This window comes from Syngnathus typhle, linkage group LG21, assembly GCF_033458585.1.
Source record: "Syngnathus typhle isolate RoL2023-S1 ecotype Sweden linkage group LG21, RoL_Styp_1.0, whole genome shotgun sequence".
Classification (NCBI taxonomy): Eukaryota; Metazoa; Chordata; class Actinopteri; order Syngnathiformes; family Syngnathidae; genus Syngnathus; species Syngnathus typhle.
This window is the reverse complement of record NC_083758.1, coordinates 2,942,855-2,958,044: the sequence shown is the minus strand read 5'-3', so window position 1 is coordinate 2,958,044 and position 15,190 is coordinate 2,942,855. Positions and strand designations below refer to the sequence as shown.

Sequence of the window (15,190 nt, the reverse complement as noted above, 5' to 3'; positions counted from 1 at the left end):
ATTACAACATCCATCCATTTTCTGATCCCCACGGGGGTCGCGGGAGTGCTGGAGCAAATTAATCTAATTATTTTAATATTTAAATTACAAGTCAATGTATTTAAATAAAAATGATTTTCAAAATTTAGTTAATTAAATTAAAATATCCTAAATCCCACTAAATGTCCTAATTCTCTTTTAATAGTTTGTCTTTTTTCAAGAAATATAATTTACATTTAGACTAAAATAAATAAATAAATAAAAATTCATTAATACCATGCATAAAAATAAAGTAATAATTAATTACAATAATAGCTAATAACTAATTAAATGATTACAATGCAACAAAAAGAAATATAACCTGAGTGCAGTCAGAGATTTTAGATGGTAAGAAATATATTTAATCCATATTATGTATACTACTTAATGTACTACATTTGAATGCATATTATGAATAAACACACATATCATTGCTTACATAATAGTATCTGCATGACTATTAATGTTTACATCAGTCATAATAACTGAAATGAAGCAAGTGGTCCTCACGTCTCAAAAAGGGAACTGACATCTTTCACAATTAATCTCCCCGAGCGATTTTTCATATTTTTCTTCTACTTTGCTAATCATTAATTACTTTTATTTATCCCCATTTTCGCCCACCCAGATGTCTCACAGGCTGTCTTCCAAACAAGCAGACGTCAAAACTTGGCTACCGTATTGTGAATGTTAATGAGATTTTCTCTGTACGTCTAATTTTTCATACCAGTAGGCCTGAAGGGATGACAGCAGAATGAGCAAACAAATGCGCTGGCATCTCTTTTCCCCTTACTAAGTATGCAAATATGAGCAGATAGCAGTGTGGAAAACCACTGCTTTGCAGTCCTCAAACTTGAAGCCCTTTCTTCTCTTTTATCTGTCTTGCATTGCCACATTGTTGCTGGTGAAACGCTAAAGGCTGTAACTGTGGTTTCCTTGTAACCGAGGCTGTGATGTTGAGAGGAATTCAGTCTGTCAAGCAGCTTTGTTTCTTTCTTTCACCCCATGTTGACCCTTCCCACAAGTTCATAATATGAGGCTTTCAATTGCTGTCGGATATTGGAATAACTCCCAATGAAGATGAGTATTTTTAACACATAACGTCGTATGTATTAGAAATAGTACTTTATTCAAATAATGACACACTTTTTTACATACTTTATGATCTAATGTAGCTGAGATGGGATGAAAAACATGGTAATGGCGTTGAATAGGGAAAAAAAACGAGGTGCTCCAAAAGCAGCGCAAGCTTCTGTCGGACAGCCTGCGAGTAGACTCTACTTGATTACTGCGGTCGTTCCATCTGTTCACGTTTGATTTTAAAATCGACTTAAAAGGGACATTTTCTCTTCTTTACGTCTGTCCGGTGAGTATGTTGTCTTCTACGCCACAAAACATCGTTTTGTCGAACGAGCTGGCAGGTTTTTTTTCCGTTCAACTTTTGTATGCTGCGCATCAGTGACGCAAATGATGGTCATGTTGTCGTTTGGGAGCAATGCTAACGCGAACTGAGGAGGTGGAGGGGGAAAAAAATCTGTGCCAACAAATGGGGAATATTTTTATTCATGTTTTTATTCGATACACATATATAGCGGTGTTTAAAATCCCAGACTTGTTGATATCATGGCCGGAAAACGGTGACCTACGCCTGCGTATTTTACGTTAAGATACTAGTTGATGTCAAGCTATCCCACCTTACGCCAATTTTGTTTCCTACGTCATTTACGCACCCATTAGATAACATTTTATGTCAAAATTCTGTTGACTTCTTACTTTGGTAATCAAAAGAATTGACAAAATACTACTTCACCTATTTTATTTTTTAGTAAGTTTTCCTGCTTTTTAGTCAATTAAAATCAAAGTGTTGGTTTACATCAATATTAACGTTGACAAATCATTAGTTCGTTCTTTATAGCTTAAGTCACTGCACAAGTTTGGCAATATAATAATAATAATAATTAATAACAAAATAGAAATATAATAACTAAATAGTGTTTAGAAAATGTATAACATACCTGGTTGTTTTTCATAGCAATGTTTGCATATATAAGCCAAATATCTTGCTCAGTCGTTATTTAGGTCTGGAACACAATTTAAATGAATACGATGATGACATGTATTTTCCGCATAAGACAGTTATACTGTATTTACATTTTATATCTGCATGGAGGGAGGTTGGGAGAAGCAATTAAAGTGCTTCCCACAAAATAAGACAGGCGTTTATTTCCAGAGTTGGAAGCTGTGCACCAGTTGGGGAGTCATTCAGAGTTTATGCCCTGCTCATTGCTCGAAATAATTCATTGAATGTGTGTGGTTTGAGGATAATATTGTGGAGGCTCCATGCCAAGCTTTGACTTATTCAGAAATGCAGAAAATAAAGTTCTGTTTGTATTTCACATATCGGCTTGTGTCATTTCAGCAGGACTTAACTAGAAAAAAGAAGATGTCTGCTTACAAAGATGGCGCGGAAGACTGGCTGACTGTGTGTCTCAAATACCTGCTGTTTGTTTTCAACTCGCTTTTTTGGGTAAGTCTGAAGCGATACATTCTTCCACAAAAAAATCCACCGCTAATGATAGCTCATATTTAAAAAGCTTTAGTGCTCCCATCAAAGTGCTGGGAGAGCCATTTAGGAGTTTATGGACTTGGCGTGTAATGACTCATAAATTGCTTTAAGAGCTTCACAGGTTTTTGGCACTCTCGGGGTGACATCTTTCAAAAGTTTGATACACTTAAAGCTTTTTCGCTCCAAAAACTTCAGGAAACTAGGAATTTCCTCAGGAGGAATTTGGAAACCTCCCTTTTATTGTTCAGCAGGAAGTGCATATTACGTGTGTCATTTGTACTTTCAGGTGGGAGGTGCCGCCGTTCTGGGCGTGGGCGTGTGGACGCTGGTGGAGAAGAGCGAGTTTCTCAGCCTGCTGGCGTCCGGCACCTTTGCTGTCTCCGCCTACATTCTCATCCTGGCCGGCAGCCTGGTGGTGGTGACGGGCTTCCTGGGCTGCTGCGCCGTCATCCGTGAGCAGAGGAGCTGCCTCTCCATGGTCAGTATGGAAAGTTATTTAAAGCATTTTTCACAAGTGAAAGTAACATAAAGACGGGATGATAATTGTAGGGATATTCGATACTACTTTTATCCAGACCGATACAAGTACGAGTACCCAGTTCCGATACCGATACCAAGCACTACCACTTTTGATACATCAAAATTTCCCCCTAAAAAATTACAGATAATATCTTTAGCTACCAAGATACCAATTGTGACATTAATGGTAATTTTGTATTCTAATTTTTAGTTCCTGATCGAAAAGCGGCCGATAATGGTATCGGCCAACGTCGCGAGTACCGATACCGTAAAACAAGCGCTCTAACTGGCACTGATACTGATACTTATATCGGTGCGCTCTCATTCCAGTAGTATATCAATTATTAATTTTCTGGGTAGTAAACTTTATTTTAATGCAATACCACTATGAGGCAGCCGCAAGTTAATCACCCAAAAAGGAACTAGTTTGCTACCTAGACGGTTTGCCGCGGAATGATGGGTGTCGTAAATTGCAGGAAAGCAGATGCATTTTTATTTTCAGGAATGGAATATTCTTTGGTCAGCTTACATTTTTAAAGGGCCACAAGCGTTTTATATATATGTATACACTATATAAAGCCTTCTGTCACTAAGTTACTTTCATTTGGACAGACTAGATTTATATAGGTTAAGAAATAGTCTCATTAAAAAAGAAAGTTGATAATAAATCACCGACTTTGTACTTTTTTACCACAGCTAATTAAGCGCCGATTCACAAACAGGTGACTCAGCAGCACAATTGTAACTTTCCTTAAAAGTGAAAGTCTGGGCCAAAGCATGAATGTTCTGTTTATTAGGTGTCCACTGCAGTGCCTGAGCCACTCAAGTCATTCCGTGACATTAAATCCAGTTTTGTCTCTCTCGGTGCGTTAAAAACCATCGTACGAGCGACCGAGGCTGTCATGTCTGCGACGGGAGGCGCTTTCTCCTAATGAGGAAAAAAGTGACAAATGGCTGCGACAAGGCCGCTGCCATCATTATTTTACACGGGCAGGCAGGAGGGGAACCTTGGCTACCGCTGGACTATTTATAGGCTCGTATCTATCTAGCGCGGATGCGATAAAGAATCGCTTGCATTAGTGTCTTTCGGGTTTTTACAGACTTGCGCTGCGTTCGATCACTATTTATTTTTACGTGTGCGGTATGTGCAGAAACGATGGTGTCAAAGTGTGCACGTGTGGGCGGGAAGCACAAAAGGGGACGAGTGTGCGTTACCAGTAGATACAAATCAGGCCGACATTTTCCCCCGCAGTCGTTTATTTGATTCCATACTTTAGCATGGTCGTACGATACGCGGGATGCCGCCCCCGCTCTTATTTGAACGAGTCTGAAAAGGAGTGGGCGGTTTGTTCACTTTGCAGCTTGCATAACGTCGCCCGGGATTTTCGAGTCTTCACTCAATGCAATTAGAGTCATTAGCGCTGAGCGACTCCCAGCTCGGATCATTAGTTTAGTTTTGAAATCATGCTTTGTTTGCGCCGGGGTGATGATTTGTATTGTTCATGCTAATCACTACGCATAACGGGGATTCTCGGGAGGAAATCACATTCCGCCCCGCCTGTCAAAACGTCTTCCCTGATGTCTCGTACGGGCGCAGCGTCACAGCCGAGAGACAGATGCCACTCGTCTGACAACCGCTGCAAGTTTTTAATGGACTAACTTTTGTTGAGTGACTTCCCTCCCGGGAATTCAACATGTGTATTTGTCACTCTCTCACAGTATTTCTCCTGTCTGCTGTTGATCTTCCTCATTGAACTGGTGGCTGGAGTTCTGGCTTACGTTTATTACCAGAGGGTAACTTGCCAGTCTTAAAAAAAACAAAAAAAGCTTGGTAAAGGACAAATTTGAGACATTCTGTTGTTTGTTTCCAGTTGAGTGAGGAGCTGAAGCAGCATCTCAAGCAGACCATGACGGACAACTACGCTCAACCGGGGAAGGAGGCCATTACATTAGCGGTGGACAAACTACAACAGGAAGTAGGTTTTGTTCCAAACGGGGACATCCAAACTTGCCACATGCAGAAAAAAAGGAAGATTGCGAGGGTCACATTGACATTCTTTATTTTTAATTCAATGACACTAACATGCTAATACAATAATCAATAGTGAGGGGAAAATGAAGCTTCAAATTTGCTTCATGAACCACTTACTCCTCTAGATGGCACTGTTGGATTAAAGGAAGGGGTTTAAGAAATGGCAACGTTGGGACAGTGCCATTTCGAGCGCTCAATGAACACAACGGGTTCATGAAGTGTCGTGAAGCTTCATTTTCTCATCGTTATATATTACAGACAATATTATAATACTTACAGGCATATATTTTTTCTTCTTTACTGCGGAATTGAAGATGCCACTATAAACTTGTTTTTTTTGGAGGGCGGGATTAATGGCATTTTCATTTATTTCAATAGGAAAATATGAGCAATGACTCCATCATTTTGTCCTCTCAGTTCAAGTGCTGTGGCAGCGACAGCTACCAAGACTGGACTGACAGCGTGTACATCTTATCCGCGAGCGCCAACCGCCGATTGGTGCCCGACAGCTGCTGCAAGTCGCTCACCCCGGCATGCGGCATCCGCGACCACCCATCCAACATCTACAAGGTGGAGGTGAGCAAGACCCCCCCCCCCCCGAATCCTCTCTTGACATCATCGGAGAGGTTCACTCTTAATGGTTGGCCGGCGTCCGCAGGGGGGTTGCATCACCAAGCTGGAGCAGTTCCTGGCCGATCACCTGCTGGTCATTGGGGCTGTGGGCATTGGTGTGGCCTGTCTCCAGGTATGTGAGGGGGGAAAAACATTTGAGATAGTTAGTCTCCCTTTTTCACTGTGATTTGTATTAGAATGCTATGAAGTTTAGCAATGAATTTGCTAGCCCAATCAGCTAAACTCTAAACCAGGGGTGTCCAAACTTTTTGCAAGGAGGGCCAGATTTGATAAAGTGAAGGGGCCCGGGGGCCAATAGTTTTTTCGGACATTTTGTAACTACAAAAATGTCATGCAAATACACATGTGTTATAAAACAAATCTCACTGTCACAATTGTCTTTATTTTTCAAATGACAAAATAACCAAATATGAGTCACTCAGGCAGATGTGAACAACTCTAAAAACATAAATTCTGCCTTTCATTCATATGTGAAGAGTCAGATAACATTGAACAAACTGTATGAAATACCTTAAATTTACATGAGTTTAAAATGACTTTTGCCTCATGAACATTTTAAACGGGAGTTATAAGTAATGCAAAGTTGTCTGTTATCATTAAAACTAGTGAATTTTGCTCTTGTCATTCACATTATCTTTCAGAAAAGAATAGTTTGTGTCAGGTCTATAGGTCCATGACATCAACAGTCTTAACATGACCACTTTGTAGCTTGCTTTAGTAATATTTATTTTTGACTCAGTCTTGTGTGAAGAATCGCTGTTGTGATGCCAGTTGTGATGCCTTAAACAAGGCAACCGTCTCTTTACAAACTAACCTTTCGGACAATGTAGTATTGCTCCAAATGTTCGTTGAATTTCCTTCAGAGGTCCGTTTGCGCGTGTTAGCACGATTGCGAATTAGCATCTTTCTGCTAACTCGTTAGCCTGCCCAGTACTTCTTCTTTGCTGCGGGCCAATAAAAACTGGACCGCGGGCCGTAGTTTGGACACCCCTGCTCTAAACAATGAAGTGAGTCCATCGCATCTTATTCCTGAGAAAATGATGTCATGCTGAATGTATTTCTTCAATAATCTGCCCACGTCTGTCCTAATATTGATTCCCATGCTTACATTTAACACATAAATCCAGGTTTCAACCCCCTGGTTGTAGTTTTCCTAATACTTAGTTTTGTGTGAGGCACTAACCCGTCCATGTGTGTGTGTGTTTGTCTGTAGCTGGCCGGGGCAATCTTGACCGCCTGCTTTATCTATCTTCTCTATAAAGAAGAGGAGGAGGATTTGGCTACGTTGTGATTGTCGTTAGCGCCGCACTTTTAGCTCCCGTGTTCTTTTGCAGGTGTGAGCACAGTGTGGAAGACATTTGCATGCATGCATGCGTGTGTGGGTGTGTGTGCGTCATGCGCTACATTTGTTTTTGCACAGTGGCTGTCCATCACAACCGAGAAAAGTAGTACTTGTAGTAATAGTAGTAGGACTACTACAAGTACTACGACTACTTGAAGTAGTAGTCGTAGTACTAGTAGTAGTACTTGTAGTAGTGGTACTAATAATACTAAAATTGGGACTAATACTTGTACTAGTAATAGTAGTACTCTATGTGATTACTTGTAGGAGCCGTACTTGTAGTATTTATACTAGTAATAGCAGTAGTAGTACTTGTAGTACCTTGGACTTTACTGTAGTAGTAGTAGTAGTACTTGTAGTAATAGTAGTGGTAGTACTTGTAGGAATAATACTTGTATTAGTTATTTGCAGTACTTATAGTAGTTGTAGTACTTGTAGTAGTAGCACTTGTCGTCGTAGTAGTAGTACGTGTAGTGGTAGTAGTACTTGTAGTAGTAATCTTTGGACTAGCAGTAGAAGTATTTGTAGTAGTCATAGTACTACTTGCCTGTTTGAAGTGTGCTGCTAAGTAAAACGGCAGCACCGACTCCGTATTCAGATGAATGACTATGTGCTCTCCGTGTGTAGACGTCGTCGCCAGTTTCCGTGCTTTGCCACGTGCTTTGGAGACTTTTCCAGTCCGTTTGTCTAGCATGCCATTCGCTTCAGTGGACAACATTTCCTGCTCTGCTTCTTCTGCGCTTTTGTACAAATCATTCTTTGATGGATTTGCTCATCTTGCTTCAAACCCATCCGCATCCCCGGTCGCTTCAGCGGCCGCGCGAGCGGCAACATTGACGCGGTATAACCGGCTCCACGCGTTCCTGTTTTCAGATCTGTGGAATGGTGCTCACCTGCTGCTTGTACAGGAGGATGAAGATGGAGCCTTACTGACGTGCTCCGCGTCCTCTTTGTGCCACATTCTGGCTCCTCGTCTTTTTGTTTTGTTTTCTTGTCTGCTCTTCTTTGCCCTTTTCCGTGTGCTGAACAACGGAGGCCTCGTGGAGCATGTCTTGCCTTTAAGCTTTATTATGAGAGCACTTATGTATATTGACGCAATGTTGTCTGCCAGCGTTTGTGCTCGTGAATTATGAATGTGTCTGAAACTCCAAAAATGGAACAGACACTGTGTATGTTGTGCCTGATAACATAACCAAAGGGTTTGCCATGAGTGTTATTGATGCAGAGTATACGGGAAGAAACCAGAGCAGCCTTAATAATACCTTGAAATATTTTATCGTCACCTGCCACAATGTTAGGTAGACTTTTATATTAAAAAAACTACTTCAAATATTTTTAATGAACCATAACTGGTGCTCCAAATATTCCCTGTTCCATCCCACAAATATTAAAAACAGTGACACGATTTCAGTTTGTGTTATTCAAGCCGCCAGGGGGAGACAAAGGTCACATTTAGAAAATCACTACTGCTCTTCTCCGCTTGCCCTTTAACTTTGTGTAGCCTGTTACATTGTCAACATTGTCAAGTCTGAGCATTCCCTCAGTTTTATTGTCATTTAATTATATTCCCAGTTAAGGGCTCCTCTATAATTTCTCCAAACTTTGCCACGGTGCCTCGTTCAAACCACATTTAGTTCCCCCAAAAAGCTCTGATGTGGTTCTTGGGGTCGTGGCTAAATGAAATGCTGTACTTTATGTATTACCTCTCAGCCTATTGTTAGTATTTCATTGTTACCACGTGTCCCATCTGTTATTCTTTTGTTCCCTTCTCGTAGCGCCGGAGTTTCTACGTCGCAGCCTTGTGTCCAATAACTGACTTAAGCGTTAGACGCGTGTGGGAAACACTTTTGGGACGTGCACATCTGCACGCGGGGGGGTGGGGTCCAAGGTTTGTTTGGCCATAGTTGATTAGCCGTGCATGAAGCCGCACAACGTGATGTAAACACTTCACGGGGATTTTGAAGTGAGTAAGCCGTTAGACTGTCTGTTATTTGTCATGTGTCAGCAAGACAGAAAGAAACAAAGTTAATGTTCTAAAAGCCCCCCCCCCCTTTTACCCGTGGTTTATCCACAGACACCTGAAATTCATATCATTTTATCGGCCATACTACAGGAGATTGACCTCAACCATCAAGTGTGAAACTTCATAATCAAATAGAATTTTCAAAAATATTCCAAGGAAGAAATTATAATGAAAAGTGATGTAAAAGTGTCACTGATTTAAATTTTTTTTTTTGCAAAAGTTTTACATAAATTTACCCTAAATTAATTAAGCATTTGTAAATTATTTCAAGCCTACTTTAAAGTTAAATAAAGCTAAACTGTACTTAACAGTTGTGTGGGACTGGATTAAAAAAAAAAAATGGAAAAAAAAGTTCAGACTTTTAATACAGTAGTTCTTTCACCTACCATCAGAGGGACCCTTCATAACACAAAGCGGTGCTTTGATTATCACTACGTTACATTGATTGACAATTTGACGGCTTCATGAAAAAAAAAAAAGAATGCTTCTACTTTTTACGTTGTCTAAGAAGTGATATTTAATGATATAACTCTTAATTTTTCCCGGGTTTTAATGAAATCATGCCGCGGTCATTAAAACAACCTGAGAACTGGTTAAATTGTGAATAAAATTGCATCACTGACATATTTCTGACTCTGATTGAAATTCTACCTGCATATGCCACCACGGTATCCTAAGAAGCCTCTCCTTCCAAAAGTGCTCATTACGGACGGAAAAAGTCAGAATTCCTTTTGTGTCATAACGAAAGAGCGCCTCATTAGTGGAGCAGTGGAGTGAGGGTCGCCTGAGAGCCACTCCACGGAGTCGCAATACGCCGTTCATCTCTGCTTGTCATCGAGTCCACTTTCATGAGACCAGATTTTGTCCGACGGTATTTCCACATAAGTAATGGATGTCGCGTTGGCCTTTCATGTAGGGGCCGAGATGCGGAATGTCACGGCAAGAGCGCCGAGCTTTGAGCGTCGTTACTTGTGTAATTTACGCGGATATGGCAGTGATAACCCCCACCCCTGTTTTGTGTTTGGAAGACTGACAATTTTTACATACTGGATTCATTTGCTAAAACGGCTAAAAAATACTCTGTCACAAAGTGGAATCAGCAGAAAAGCAGGGACAGCTTGGCATGAAGAGAAGTAGTTACGCTCCTAAAGCTGTCAGAATGAATACATTAATCGAAAAGTGATTGATTATCAAATTAATCAACCACATCGTTCAATAATCGAATAATCGTTCAGATTTTTTACCTAATTAGTGGTCTCTCAAGAGTAATTATTATTTGGTGAGTATTGGTATTATCCTTCTCATATGATATTCTTGAAAGGTTATTTTGTTATGATACAAAATAAATTATTCGTCCGATTAATCGATGGAATAATCGATTGTAACAAAAAGTTCTAAATTTCAATACTGACAACAACCCTTATCTGCTCCCCACCTGAGATTGATAGCAACGGAAAACGACCTTGACGGGAAGGGTTTGGTCACAACCTCAAAAAAGGCAAGTAAACACTTGACTTTGAGTGTTTTTGCCTGCAGGCTAAGAAATAGCAAGCTGGATGGAACACAGCAAAAAGACCCTGGGCATTTTCTGTAGATTGGGTTACATTTGGGTTAATTATTTTGACCTGTCAGATTGGGATTAAGATTGGATTTTAGTGGGCTGAAGCTGGTTGTGAATTTGGACGTAGTTGTATACTGAAATTGAAACGGAAATAAATTTCAAAGGTGGCTGGATGGACCCAGCACCGTGTTTGAAGCCTTAAAGCAAGCAGATTTCCAAGTGACCTTATTTACAAAATACTGATTGACATTTTTTCTTTTCTTCCTGAAACATGACTTTCTTCAGTGTCAACATCTGTCCTTGTTCAAGATTCCAACATTCCTCCCCTCAAGTTAAAGCTTTGGAACGTCCCGATGGCGGTCGTCCTCATGTGGCGGCTTCCGCGTATAGAAAGGAAATCTTTTGAATTGACACTTTTACAGCACCGTCAGGGTGTTATCAAAGCATATCTAAGAATTTATGAAGCTTTAATGGAGCTTTGTCTTGAATATAAACATAGTATTATGTATCGCGGGGGTTGTGTGTGCATGCACGCAGCGCGGATGCGTGGCAGGCCGTAAGGTGCGCAGCTGTGGGGACTTTTTCACGCTCCTTACATCTGGAGCCTCTTTTCCACACTGGCGATCGCTCAAAGTGCGTACGGACAATTCGAGATTCATCCAGTAAACATGAGTTTGAATGTCTCAGTTGACTGCTGCGCGCCATATGCGCCTTGTCGTTGACCGGGTCAGATTCCGGGCGATGAAAAGTGCGGATTGTAAAACCCTTTTAGACTTGCGTTTAATTGTTGTGAAATGTACTCTCATGTGAACCGAAAAGAAAATAACAGGACACTCGCTACATGACTGGAAAGGATCTGGATCTGTCACTCGATCGTGGAGAATGTCCCCTCGCGTGCTTGGCGTTACTTGTGGCATCGTATTCGGATGTTTGTGAACGTCAGTGCTTGTTGACGTCTCTTTTATGGCTTGTCATTGAGCACCGTAAGAAAAAAAAGTGTGTATATTATTATTATCATAATTATTTTTAGGAAAGTGCAGGGGTAAATTATGGAATAAAATATTAATGTTGTTTTTGGGGACTTTGGGCCCTTTGTTGTTAAACATATTTGACAATATACATATATACGTATTTTCCGGACTATAAGGCGCACCGGACTATAAGGCGCACCTTCAATGAATGGCCCATTTTAAAACTTAATTCTTATATAAGGCGCACCAGACTATAAGGCGCACCATTAATGCATCGTGTCAGATTTTTAATCCAAATCAAATCATTCTCCATTTTATCTTTTTTTATTTCAACTTCAGATGCAACAAATGACTTTATAATCACAAAATAATGATCCATAGTCTTTTTGATTCATGATTCATAGTCTTCAGCAGGCCACTTATGCTTGATTTCGTGACACAATGCTTCGGGCCAGTTTGAATTTAGGAATTTAGTCCATGTATAAGGCGCACTGGGGTATAAGGCGCACTGTCTGCTTTTGAGAAGATTTTAGGTTTTTAGGTGCGCCTTATAGTCCGGAAAATACGGTATAAACAATATACTAAATGTTTTCTCCCATCAGTGCGGACCATTCTGCAAAAAGATTCTGTGGCAGTTGCTTTGGTCAATGTGTGAAAAGTCGTAAGAGTTGAGGCCCAGAACGTCGGCCATGTTGGAGATAGCTCACTCTAAAATTAAGTGAGTCAAAAAAAAAAAAAAAATCGCGTCAAAAGAAACGGAGCTGCTACGTAGGTCAATTTGTGGCAACTTTTTCAGAATTTTCTCCAAAGCAAACCCAACTGTTTTTAACAAGTAAAAAAAGAGTTTGGTCAAAATTAACCCACTTAAAATTACACCCCCAAAAGAAGACAAACTTGTTTTTGTTTTTTCATTCAAATATGTGGGTCTGTTTTGTGTGTGTACAAAACTACCCAGTTTTTGTTTGTGGGTTATTCGTTTTTGGGTTTCATAATTTACCGAAAAAGCTGTGCTGGTCCCAACTTTTCGGGTTATTTGTTTAACACCAAACATTTGGTTAAATTAATAACACATTTGGGTTTGTTTGTGCAAAACCACCCATTTCTTTTTATTTTGTAGGTTATACATTTGGGGGTTAAATGAATGACCCAAAAAGTTGTCGCTCCCTTTTTGACCCAATTTAGGTTATTTTTAACCTAAATGTTATTAGAGGGCTCCCTCCTCCTCTGAATTGGCTGTGATTTGTTTTTTTCCCCTCGTTCCTTCATTTCTAAGCTCGAGGTACTTAAAAATGTACCGGAAATGACTGCAATCGGACTCCACCAAAAAGCTCTCGAGCTCCAATTCTGGGTCACTCTGAGTTTGTCTCCGGGGTTCAAACGCCAGCATGGTCATATTTGTATCCCCAATTCTGCGGAATTATCCTTTCAAAAATGAATGCCAGACGCGTAATTCTCTACAAGCCACTAGATGGTGTTGATTGTCCAAATGTTTGATGTCTCTTCTCAGTCGGCCTGTAATTGTGTGCGCCGCTCGTCAACATTTTCAAGCAGCTTCCCGCAAATAACCGCACGTTTGTTTTAACTGCGCAAAGGTGCTTCCTCGTATTGTGACGCTATTTGGCTCTCCATTGTTGCTTAGCCGATGATGATTGTCGTCTCGTGACTCAACGGCGAAACAGATGCGAGGGGGGGGGGGGCAAGTTCATTCGATGAAGCACTAAAACAATCACCATGGAGACCGTGGAGGATTCCAGCGTGTGTGTGTGTGTGTCTCGCTCATCCACGCCTCCATTTGGCGAGCGAGATGGTCCACGTTCCGTCTTTGGCCAACTGCTGTTGTGCGATGACAGAGGGAGAAACAGGCGGAGGTGTGAGGCGTAGACGCGCAATTGGATGATTGATGGCGGCCTCGTATCAGAATGAACATTTGTGTGATTCACAAACCGCCGTGCAAATTTTATCAGTCTCACTATGCAAAATACTAATTCCTTCGGTGCAAAACCTTTTAATTCAAAGCACATGCCCCGTCTGCGTCACCACTAATTGTGCCTCCCTCGATAGTCCAGAGCTATTTTTTTCCCGTACTGGTTACCTGCTGCCAGGAAGCGGAGAGAGAAGAAAGACCAGGGAGATAAGAATGAGAACATATGTGAGATTTTACAAGCAACCAGAGGAAGAGGAGGAGGAAATGAGGCACGAATGGCTTTTAGATGTGGAGGCCACTTGCGTTATTCCCCCTCCAAGAAGTTGAGAGCATCCCAGGTGAGCAGCCCCCCGCCCCTTGCAAAAAAATACAGTAGTTTGAACCTCTCATAATTCCCTGGCTCACCAGTTATTATATTTCAAACAAATAAGAGCCGCTTAGCTAGATGCTGTCATACAATGCAAAACACCATAGACAGGCTAGCAATTAGCATCAATTGTCGCTGGGTTATAACGCTTCAAGCAAAGGATACACGACATCAACACATTTGACTAGAACTATACTCTCAAGGATATATTCTTTATCCTCTGCAAGAAAAAATACTGCAGGGTAACGGTAGTAGTGCAACTCTTCTTCATTTGTGGCTTCATGAAAATAAATAGAGCAAAAATACATGGATTGAAAAAGTGTTTTCTTTCAAAATTAATAACATGTCATTTCCAGGACAATGATCTGACTCCCAACTCGTCACTCATCCGGCTTGTGGAAACTTGCGCCACCCTCCCCCCCCTTTTGTCATCTGTCAATCATCCCCTGCGAACGGTCGCCGCCCCGCTGGGTGTCCCGCCAGGCACCGTCAAATGCCCGCCCGCAGCTGTTCACGGCCATTTTAGACGGAAGGACTGAGTCATAGCGGGAGTTCAGGGTCGGGGTCATGAAGTTGATCGGCTTCTCAAAAGTCCCACTGAACTTTGTCACAGTGTCACAATAACCTCAAACTGCATTGTGGCCTTAGCGGAACCCGAGCCTGCGTTTTCATCTAATTTACCTCCTATTGTGTGTTTCCTCCCATTGTTCTTCCCAAAGTCATTCATCGATTTATCTCGGGGCACATTTTCTGCTTTCTTGCATATTCTTTGTCTTCCTCCTCTCTCGCTTCTTACTATTTGCTCTATCAGCATCGCGTTAATTAATTTCGGCACTGTCACCTACTCATAGTTAGACACCAACACAATGTTGGAAAAAATGAGGTGGAAACTTTTCAAGCACACATGCCGATGGATAGTCCAAAAAGAAAACAAAGCCGATCGATAAACTTGATCCCAAGATGTGGTGACTTCACAAAAAGTCAGCACGTTCCAACTAAAGCGGTGACGTGTCTGTATGTGTGTGTGTGTGTGTATGTTCACATAAAAATCGCCGCAGTGGACTATAAATCCAAGAAAAATATTTCAATGCGTCGCTCGGGTTTTTTCTCTCTCTCGCTGTCCGTCTTGTCGTTATTCTGGCTTTTTCCTTTTTGTTCGCGCTGACAGGGCTCTTCCTCTCGTTAATAGCGATGGCAGGCTGAGCCACACTCCATAATGCCGCTGATATTTTTC

At 41.2% G+C, this 15,190-nt stretch overlaps 1 protein-coding gene across 3 annotated transcripts; it reads left to right on the top strand.

Annotated features, from left to right (window-relative positions):
- The first annotated feature begins 954 nt into the window (after positions 1 to 954).
- tspan11 (tetraspanin 11) lies at positions 955 to 9,759 on the top strand. 3 transcript variants are annotated; one of them, XM_061268545.1, is made up of 8 exons: positions 955 to 1,384; positions 2,441 to 2,545; positions 2,871 to 3,062; positions 4,823 to 4,897; positions 4,975 to 5,079; positions 5,553 to 5,711; positions 5,794 to 5,880; positions 6,982 to 7,940. In XM_061268545.1, exons 2-8 carry the CDS (start codon positions 2,462 to 2,464, stop codon positions 7,057 to 7,059), a joined length of 780 nt encoding a protein of 259 aa, XP_061124529.1. In that variant the 5' UTR covers positions 955 to 1,384; positions 2,441 to 2,461; the 3' UTR covers positions 7,060 to 7,940. The 3 variants fall into 3 exon arrangements, with proteins under 3 accessions (XP_061124529.1, XP_061124528.1, XP_061124530.1); XM_061268544.1 differs by having other exon boundaries at positions 956 to 1,384; positions 2,438 to 2,545; positions 6,982 to 7,938; XM_061268546.1 differs by lacking the exon at positions 6,982 to 7,940 and adding an exon at positions 7,984 to 9,759 and having other exon boundaries at positions 959 to 1,384; positions 2,438 to 2,545.
- Positions 9,760 to 15,190: the final 5,431 nt, after the last annotated feature.

What these genes read in the sequence shown, in the direction of transcription:
- tspan11 (XM_061268545.1), top strand. Translation starts at nt 2,462, where the DNA reads ATGTCTGCTTACAAAGATGGCGCGGAAGACTGGCTGACTGTGTGTCTC. An exon ending in TTTTCAACTCGCTTTTTTGG is followed by an intron (nt 2,546 to 2,870) that starts GTAAGTCTGAAG and finishes TTGTACTTTCAG; the next exon opens with GTGGGAGGTGCCGCCGTTCT. An exon ending in AGAGGAGCTGCCTCTCCATG is followed by an intron (nt 3,063 to 4,822) that starts GTCAGTATGGAA and finishes ACTCTCTCACAG; the next exon opens with TATTTCTCCTGTCTGCTGTT.